The following is a 10548-nucleotide window of genomic DNA, read 5'->3' on the forward strand; positions in this document are numbered from 1 at the left end:
ACGCCTTCATACGAAGAGGAGAAGAACCCGGCGACCGGATCATCCGTCCCTTCGGAGAAATGTCCACATCCACAACATCATTCATGTGTAAAACAGCTGCTTCGGCCGCGGCGCTCTGCGTGGACGTGTCCCTGTTCCACGCTCTGGGGTCCGGGGAGCAGCCGCGCGGCGTGGCGCTCCTCTGGCTCGGTGCGTGTCTCCGGTGCGCGTCGCTGCTCTCCGTCGCTCGGCTGGCGTGGGATCGTCCCCGGCCGGCGCTGCTGCGCTTCCTGGCGGCTCACGCCCTCCTCGTCCCGGTGTATGAGACCGGGCACCGGCTGCTGCGCGGCGGCGGTGACGAGCCGGGAAACGGGCGCTTGGTGTGCGGGGGCTGGCGCGCTTGGCTGACCGGCGGCGCAGCGTGTGCGGCCGCGGCGCTGTTCTGGGAGCTGACGCTCCCGGGACGAGAGGACGGAGCCACCGGGGAGGAGAGGAACCAGAAGGCGAGGGTGCTGTTTGTCAGGGTCCTCCGCTTGTACAAGCCCGACTTCTTGTACCTACTCGGGGCCTTCGTCTTCCTCTCGCTCTCCGTGCTGTGTAAGTATGTGGACGCGCTTTTTTTTTAAGTTGTCATCCGCGATATTATTTTGTGAAAAAAAAAACATGTTTGATACTTTATTTTGCTGGAACTTTATAAGGAACAGTCATTCAGTGCGTTTGCATTGTGTATGTGCTTCTCTACTCGCTTTTTTCATAGTTGGTGGTGGGGTCCGCCTTCCCCGTCAGTACAGATACTCCTCTCTTAACGACCTACCTGGTTAACGTACATTCTTATGACCAGCTCCCTGACCTCTCGGTATTGTACAATACCAAGCATCTCATCTCATCACCCTTTATATACTATACTATATATACTATATATACTATATACACTATATACACTATATACACTATATACACTATATATGCTATATATACTATATATACTATATATACTATATATACTATATATACTATATATACTGTATACACTGTATACACTATATACACTATATATGCTATATATACTATATATACTATATATACTATATACACTATATACACTATATACACTATATATGCTATATATACTATATATACTATATAGATATCCTCTCATCTCCGTTCTCAGTCTCATTCCCGCAGTCTGTTAATATTCACTACACAAGCGTTCGCAATCACCAGGCCCCCTTACCATGAAATAACACGATAATGACACTATACTATATACACTATACATACTATATACACTATACATACTATATACACTATACATACTATATACACTATACATACTATATACACTACTGTGAAATAACCTCCCTTTCTCGCTTATCGACCAATTCTCTTAACGACCTGGTCTTAGGAACTGAACTTGGTGGTTAAGTGAGGAGTACCTGTACGTGTTTATTTTATTCTGTATATTTTGTTTTTATGTTAAGATGTTTTTACATGAACATTGACAAAGAAGAACATTCACATTTTGACAACACAATAATGATGATGACGATGACATTGAGGATGGGTCTGGTTGACTGTGTCCAGGCGAGATGTCCATCCCCATCTACACGGGCAAGGTCATCGACATCCTGGGCAGCGAGTACCAGTCCAATGAATTCCTCTCAGCGATACTCTTCATGGGCCTCTACTCGCTGGGAAGGTACGGAAATGAAATGTTCACGTCTTTATCCTTTAATTCTTTCACCTTTCACACTCCTTGCATTTTATTTATGAGAATATATTTATACATTTGGGCATATGTCCATTTGTCAATGTATGCCTGTATCCACGTGTGTGTGTGTGTGTGTGTGTGTGTGTGTGTGTGTGTGTGTGTGTGTGTGTGTGTGTGTGTGTGTGTGTGTGTGTGTGTGTGTGTGTGTGTGTGTGTGTGTGTGTGCAGTTCCTTCTGTGCAGGCTGCAGAGGGGGTCTCTTCCTCTGTGCAATCAGCAGCTTCACGTGCAGAATCAAGGTCAAGCTTTTTGGGGCTCTGGTCAATCAGGAGATTGCTTTCTTTGAGGCCATTAAAACAGGTGCGTCTCCCCCGAAACACGCTGGGAGGTACGGTATCGTTGAAACTTGCGGCTTGCAACGCAAAGACTGTTCATCCAGAAAATGTCTTCATGTGGAGCCTCATGATAGGGTGGAACGTAACGAAACAGAGGGGCATGAAATACAATTAAGATGACTCAACAAAGTCCAGTGCCCAACTGGTCATTCATTTTCCACACTGGCTGTTCATTTCACTCAATGAAGTGATATTTCAAATAAATATTCATGATTTTATGGATATGATTGAGTACATAGAATTTGCGTTTTGCATGTCCAAAACCATACCATGCATCAAATTGTGTGCAAAAAGTACCACTACGACTACATCCAGCGAAACACCATAGTACTGTTTGGAAACACTGCCCACTGCGCTGGTGACCGTATCCCACAATGCACTGCGAGGGCAAGACGTCAGTGAAAGTTTCTATGCAGCGTCGTCATCAACCCTCCACGTGCGGAAAAGTAGGTGGAGGATGGTTGGAACAGGTAATACGCCACAGCCCTATAATAACACTATTATCTCGGCTGTTATTACATTATAGGCTGTTATGGTGTGGAGCTTCATAGAGCTCTGATAGAATGGAGTAGTAGCCGTCCTGCTGCATCAGGCAGAGCAGTATCTACTCTGTTGCGTAACAGCGGTTCCTCCGTGCAGGTGAGCTCACGTGCAGGCTGTCCAGAGACACCACCCTGATGAGCCGCACGGTGGCTTTGAACGTCAACGTCCTGCTCAGGACGCTGATTAAGACGCTGGGCATGATCTCCCTGATGACCAGCCTCTCCTGGAAGCTCACCCTCCTGGTGCTGATGGAGACGCCCGTCACAGGCTTGATACAGAAGCTCTACGACACACACTACCAGGTATTTGTAAAACCAACGTTTACTTGTTTTCCCCGATGTAGTTTAAAAGGACACGTTGAGCTACTGAAGTGTGTTATTTTTACATCATTTAGCAGATGCTTTTGTCCAAAGCGACCGACAATTATTCATACGCCGATGGACGCAGACATCAGGAGCAGTTAGGGGTTAAGTGTCTTGCTCAAGGACACTACAGCAGGCAAGCAGGAAAAAGGACCTGCTCCTCCTCCTGAGCTACTGCCCCCTACGTATGGTGGTTATAGTGGACATTCTCGTCAAATGTCAAATCCATAAGATGGCTTGGCCTTGTCGTGGGTTACTCCCAGAATTCCATCCAAAAACACTTTTATTTTCTACCATCTGAGTTCATCCTCGTCTTGGCTTTTTTCCGTGGGGAGATGTTTGAAAGGGAGGGTGCCGCTCTTCTTCATGAATGTCCATCCAGATCCACAGTTTCTGAGCACAAACTACACTGCTTCATCAAATGGATCAGAGCCTTCACCACATCAGTGCTTTCTGGAGCGGAAAGGTGGACCCCGCCACCAACAGTGGAACAGCATGTAGAGGAGCACATGCATAACGCAAAATACATTGACTGACTGTTTTGTTAAAAATGGCTAAAAAAGGATAAAATTAGGGATTTTTTAACTAAATAAATTCACACGTTACTGCTATAAAAAAAAAGATGAACTTAAGTATCAATCACTCAACTACTTCCAGAGACTGTCCACGGCCGTGCATGACTCCATGGCGCGGGCCAACGACGCCGCCAATGAGACGGTGTCCGGCATCAGGGTGGTACGGAGCTTCAACACGGGGCGCGGCGAAGCCCGTCGCTATGCCGACCGGCTGATGGACACGCACAGCCTGAAGGCCAAGCGCGACACCATCAGAGCCGTCTACCTGCTCGCACGGAGGGTGAGAACTTTGCTGCTGTTTAGTTTTGTTTTTCCATGATGAGGAGATTGTATTACTGTCTTTACTGTGACCGAGATGAGTTGTTGTTTGTTGTTGTTCACCTGTGTGTGTGTGTGTGTGTGTGTGTGTGTGTGTGTGTGTGTGTGTGTGTGTGTGTGTGTGTGTGTGTGTGTGTGTGTGTGTAGCTGTCTGAGCTGTGTATGCAGGTGGCTGTGCTACACTATGGCCGGTTGTTCATCCAAAGGGGTCAGATGACCACTGGAAGCTTGTTGTCCTTCATACTCTACCAGACCAACCTGGGGGACAACATCAGGGTTAGCTAGCTGCTATATATATGGAACACATACAGTATATACAGTATATATATATATATATATATATATATATATATATATATATACACAGTATATATATGTTAAACCAGTGATTCTCAACAGGTGTCCTTCAAGAGCTACCAGGGGATCTCCAGCAGAATGATTAATAGTTCAACATCACCAGACTAGAGTAGAGACATTAAATCATATATAAAAATAAAAATCTTCTCAGATTGAGGCCCCAGAGACTAAATCTTATCAAATGGGGTCCGTGGCCTAATACGTGTCATAATGAGTGTCCTTCAAATGAAAAAGGTTGGGAATCATTGGTTTGAACATTGTTGAAGGTTCTTATCATTATTATTATCACTATTGATGTTCACAGTTGATCAAGCGGCCTCTGGCTTCCTCTCCAGACACTGATCTACATCTTTGGTGACATGCTGAACTCGGTGGGTGCTGCAGGGAAGGTGTTTGAGTACCTGGACCGAGAGCCCCGGCTGGGCGCCCGGGGCACCCTGTCCCCCGACGGCCTGGCGGGACGTGTGCTGTTCCGGGGCCTCACCTTCTCCTACCCCTCGCATCCCGACAGAGCGGTGCTGCAGGTGGGTCTCCGGCGGAGCATCCGTGTACGTGTCAGCTCTGACTTGTGTAGGAACACAGAACAAAGGAGAGTGGAAGGTTTAGAGACTGGGGAGCCATGACTCGGGACGGGGAAAAGAGTCTTCAGGGCGTCGGGAGCTCAGCCGCGCCTTGGGATCGCCTGGTGGTTCCTAAGGGAAGGGAAAAAAGGAGAGAGGGAGCGAGAGATGGAGACTGGGGAGGTGGCGTGTGGCGAAAGCTAAGACGCCTGAATGACGGCAGGACCTGACGGGTATATGTATGTAAAGTGGGGAGCAGGTGGGGTTTCAACCCCGTTAAAATCAAACAGCCACCTTTGCTTTGTACCTTAGAATCAGAAACCTAAGATCATAAAGGCTCTCACATTCCGTGGCAAAATGAACGTTTCCTTGTGTCAGGACTTGAGTTTGGAGCTGAGGCCAGGGAAGATGACGGCCCTGGTGGGACCGTCCGGAGAGGGAAAGAGCACCTGCGCCCGCCTGCTGGAGAGGTTCTACGAGCCGCAGCGCGGGGAGATCCTGCTGGACGGACAGCCGCTGAAATCCTACGAGCACCGCTTCCTCCACAGGAAGGTTGGGACCCGAGCTAAAGAAGGAGGTTTCTGCCGCGCTTGAAGTCAAATGAAGTGAATGTGGTGCAAAATCTTATGGGTTCAACCCTCGCATTAGTATTGAACCCCGTTACTGTTTTCCAAAGAGGATTTTGAGGTCACGTGTTTGACCTGCTGTTTATCTACGCCTTTGTTCATCAAAGCGTGCGTCGCAGGGAAGTGAAGCACAAAGACCAAACCCAAACTTCACATGTATCAAGATACGCTGCGGCTTTAACTCCCACGGCGAGACGTCAGAGAGGGATTACGGTTCATGAGGTTTGTTAAAAACATGGATGCGCCAAAACCTCCCTACTCCAATTGGAAATTATGTCACCGCCGTTACAAAAAGATGAATCTCGTCGTAGGTTTTAAGCCCCGCCCTGTTTCCGTGTTGAGCGTGGCAGGGATATGGCAGCAAAGGGAAACTCCTTGGCCAGTGACCAGATGGAGCTGACAGATGAGGATTCTAATAAGTGTATTTCTGTGGCCGTTCTACACAGCGTTGAACGTTGGAAACCTTCGTCTGAGAACGTTGGTGTCCGGACAGGATGTTGTTGCTCGTCTTCCCGCCGGCTACGGGGAAAAGTCAAAGTTATCGGTGCCGGCCCGGTTGGTGTTCACTAAGAGCCAAGGAGTAATCTGGGATGCCAGCGCTCCTTCCTAAAAGGGTTGTTCGTCCCTGGTCGTCAGGTCACGTTCCAATCAGCATGTTATTGTTCTGCTTTCGCTCGTCGGGTTGTTTCCAGTTTGGACTCGTTCCATGTAATGGCTGCTAACAGAGCCCCGCCCCCAGCGATATGATTGGTGGAGACATACGGGAAGGGAAATAAAGTGAAACGCCCCCTTTACACACATTTTAGCGTTGCTTTCATCAAAAGCTTGAATGAAGGGTCGACCGTGGAAGATGTGTAACGGCACGGTGAAACAGAATGGAACTAACTTCCCCGACACTGATTGATTGATGCTGCTTGCTGCTTTGACAGATAGCCCTGGTGAGCCAGGAGCCCGTCCTGTTCTCTGGCTCTGTCAGAGACAACATAGCCTACGGCCTCGCTGAATGCTCTTTGGAGGATATCCAGGAAGCGGCACGCCGAGCCAACGCCCACGACTTCATCATCCAATTGGAGAGCGGCTACGACACAGGTAGACAATATGACTGCACCTTTAAACACACTGTATGTAGTCTACTTAACTGTCCTTTGTCTTACTGAATGGACATCATCACCTTTAGCACAATTAATAGAGGTGAATACATCAAGGATGGATTGTGTGTTTACGCCACGTTACGTTGTTAAATAGTACTTTAAACTTCTGTTACCTGGGTCATTTAGTATCAAGTACTTTAAATACTTTTACTTGAGCAAAATGTTTAACAGTGTAAGAGTGAGTGTAAGATATGAATACTTTTTTCACAACTGAGAAATTGGGGGCACATATAAAAAATAAAAATAAACATATACAAAATTTTCGGGGTGGGGGGGTTTATTTGAGTTTCTCAAGCTTTTAGAGATGGAGAAGGTCAAACCACTACTTACCTCTGGAATGATTTGGTCTGATATTGAGGTTGAAACTATATTGTAATTGCTCTTTAACATTGGATTTTGAATACATAATGAGGTATTAGCAATATTATATACTATTATTTATACTTTAAGATGAATATTGTCCAGGCCTAGAGTGTGTCCAGCCTCTGTGTGTGACTTATGGTTCTGTATCATCCATCCTTCAGAGGTGGGGGAGGGTGGAGGTCAGCTGGCCAACAGTGAGAAGCAGCGGATAGCCATAGCCAGAGCCCTGGTCAGAAAACCTAAAGTCCTCATTCTGGACGAGATCACCAGCTCACTGGACACCGACAGCGAGAACAAGGTACAAACATTGGTCCACTGTAGTCCAGGGTTGACCATGGTGGTCCATGGTTGACTATGGTGGTCCAGGGTTGACCATGGTGGTCCAGGGTGGTCCGGGGAAGTTGCTAGGCTTGCGCGATCATGGTAAATAAGTGTTCTCGCCTTGGTGCAGGTCCAGCAGGCCCTGACCACCGATCCCGACCAGACCCTGCTGGTCATCGCTCATCGGCTGAAGACCGTGGAGAGGGCGGATCACATCGTTGTGATTGGAGGGGGGAAGGTTCAGGAACAAGGGACTGACGCCGAGCTGATGGAACTGAAAGGGACTTACTACAAACTGAGGGAGAAGCTCTTCGCCGAGTGAAGCGCACAGCGATGATCTGTCATCGTGGTGGAGTCATGCCGTGCATTCCACACCGACTCTGCGGCTACAGTGTCCTGTAAATACTGAACATTGTTTGCTCAGTCTTATAGTTTGTAGAACTCGTTTTTCTTTTTTTGAGACAACAAGGAAATATTATGATAAGCACCTGCTGCAGGATCCAAATGAATAGCAAGCTTCAGCTTATGGATTTTCTAATATAAACGTAGACTAACGAAGTTTCAGAACCTGATGTTGTTATGGAAACATGTATTTTTTATGTTATATATGTTTTATATATATATATATATTTGCTTAAAGATGCATACGTTTGGAGTGCACAAATGAAGGACTAAAAGGTAGACAGATGGACAGACGGATAGACGGACAGGCAATGTATTTAAGGCGAAAAGTAAATCCTAAATTCTAACGGGCGCCAGTGTGAGGAAGCCAACAGTTGAGTGATATGCAATCGTATAAATTCTTAATTGTAATCAAATAAAGACAATAAAGCCTCCATTCCCCTTCCTTCTGACAATCAGGAGCAAAGTCCATCTTGTGGGTCTTCGCAAGATTAGGATATTGTGTTGTTCATGAACAGAATCTGTTGCTCCCCACACACTAGGAACGAAACTGTTAAATGTGTGATGATATGTCGTCAGTCTGGGGTCTCTCACATTTTCAACATCTGTTAAGATTTGTCGAAGTCTTGTCGTGTGGGCCTGGCTCTACTCAATTAGTAAAATGTTTTTTTATTGTTCTACATGTACAGTAGACCCATAGCACAGAAAAAAAACACAAAATAAAAGGTAAATATACAAGGTACACGCGGCTCCTAAACCCTAAAATGGACCCTACAAGGAATTCGTAACATTGCTGCAACTAAAACATCTGGCAAAGGCAGTACAGTAGGTGTTAATTTCCACATTGATCTCCTTTATGGAGGAGTTCCATATATGTCATTTTTGGAAGTTATGTTCATGGTAGTAACTGGTTACATCCTAAAGTAACACAAGTAATAGTTGACAGTTTTTTAAATTATTTTTATTCTACATTTATTTCTATTTATTAAAAAAGGTTTGTGAAGGACTATGTCTATGTACTTTGAATACGTTTTAGTACTATTCATATTGAATGTGTACACACAAACTCTACAGGAATTCTAATTTCTGTGCGTTGTACAAGTCACTTGAATACATTCTGCCGCTCGTACTCCATGGGGGTTGGCTTTTTGTTGTTGTCCCATGAACAATAACCCGCCCTGGAAAGTTCCAGGTGTGTTGTTTGGGCGATGCCTCCTGGAACCCTGCCCGGATCATACCAAAGGCACTATCACGCTATCTGAAGCAACATTGTCAAAACACCAACACCCCCTGTCGGCTTGAGAGGCAGTCGAGGAGACATTGGCCGCCATGTTGTGATGTCTAATAATCTACCTAATGGGATGGGGGATTCATCAAAACATGTCTTGGTGCTTTTTGTTCCCCATTTAAGCAACATTATCAGTCATTTGCGTCATAGGACAGAGTCTTTCTCCGCACCCTTTGGGAACGTGTTTGGAAAGGCGCGATGTCGTCTGAGCAGCTGAGCCGAGTGTTGTTACTGTGTCAGCCTGCATCCTGGAGGAGGCACAAGAGAACGAGGAAACGCAGATGCTGGTGCCCCGCCCACTTTACGCTGAGAGCTTCACGGTGCAGCACAAGATGGCGGACGGTGGAGTCGGACATGCTGCGACGGCAGAAAAGCACGGCCATCAGGTGTCGAGTGACGAGTATGTTAGGGTCCAGTCGCTATGGTTACAGCCAATGCCTTCGGTCTCCTTCCCAAGATTCACCTCTTCACATCAGGTGGAAGTAGAGGTGGAAGTGGAGGTGGAAGTGGAGGTGGAGGTGGAAGAAGAGGTGGAAGTGGAGGTGGAAGTAGAGGTGGAAGTGGAGGTGGGAGTGGAGGTGGAGGTGGAAGAAGAGGTGGAAGTGGAGGTGGAAGTGGAGGTGGAGGTGGAGGTGGAGGTGGAAGTAGAGGTGGAGGTGGAAGTGGAGGTGGAGGTGGAAGTAGAGGTGGAAGTGGAGGTGGAAGAAGAGGTGGAAGTGGAGGTGGAGAAGAGCTTCCAGGCTCCACCCGCGACGGTGGAGTCGGACATGCTGCGACGGCAGAAAAGCACGGCCATCAGGTGTCGAGTGACGAGTATGTTAGGGTCCAGTCGCTATGGTTACAGCCAATGCCTTCGGTCTCCTTCCCAAGATTCACCTCTTCACCTCCCCTACAGCGTGTGTGTGTGTGTGTGTGTGTGTGTGTGTGTGTGTGTGTGTGTGTGTGTGTGTGTGTGTGTGTGTGTGTGTGTGTGTGCAGTGTTATTGAATAACTCGCTGCCACTCGATGCTGCCAAGCTGGAAAGCAGCCAGGCACCTTCTTGCACTTTCCTTTGGGGCGTTTGGTCACAACTGCTCATGTGACGTGCTGACCGCTGTTGGGCTTTTGGGGAGATGGCTCTGCACACAGTTCATGTGAAAGGCCTTCAAACATGAGCAGAACACAAGAGGTGGGAATAAAACATAGTGGAGGAACAGAACAGGCTCCTGCTATTTAAGAGCGATGTTCTCTCTATAATAATGATTCTCTGCCTCTTTCATATCAAGGAATCACAACTTGTTGCACATTTGGCCACTGACCCATTTGTCTTTCACTATTAATCATTGTGCCTGTACAGATCAGGCTGAGCCTATGGCTGTGTGATGGCACTGTAATCCAGTCAAATAGACAATTCCAGTGAAATAGACGTGGTTCTAGTGAAATAGTCGAGGTTCTAGTGACAAGACATGGTTCTATAGATGTGGTTCTATTGAAATAGACGTGGTTCTAGTGAAATTGTCGAGGTTTAGTGAAATAGACGTGGTTCTATAGACGTGGTTCTAGTGACAAGACATGGTTCTATAGACGTGGTTCTAGTGAAATAGACGTGGTTCTATCGA

At 46.9% G+C, this 10548-nt stretch overlaps 1 protein-coding gene across 1 annotated transcript; it reads left to right on the top strand.

Annotated features, from left to right (window-relative positions):
* Positions 1-83: 83 nt before the first annotated feature.
* LOC307231603 (antigen peptide transporter 2-like) lies at positions 84-7629 on the top strand (the record flags this gene model as incomplete). The annotated part of the gene is made up of 11 exons (XM_080002368.1): positions 84-576; positions 1564-1678; positions 1919-2049; positions 2724-2929; positions 3647-3844; positions 4030-4158; positions 4575-4763; positions 5178-5351; positions 6355-6514; positions 7101-7237; positions 7391-7629. The coding sequence occupies 11 exons, from the start codon at positions 84-86 to the stop codon at positions 7580-7582; spliced, it is 2124 nt and encodes a 707-aa protein (XP_079858494.1). The 3' UTR covers positions 7583-7629.
* Positions 7630-10548: the final 2919 nt, after the last annotated feature.

This window comes from Zeus faber (genome assembly GCF_960531495.2).
Source record: "Zeus faber genome assembly, chromosome: 1".
Lineage (NCBI taxonomy): Eukaryota > Metazoa > Chordata > Actinopteri > Zeiformes > Zeidae > Zeus > Zeus faber.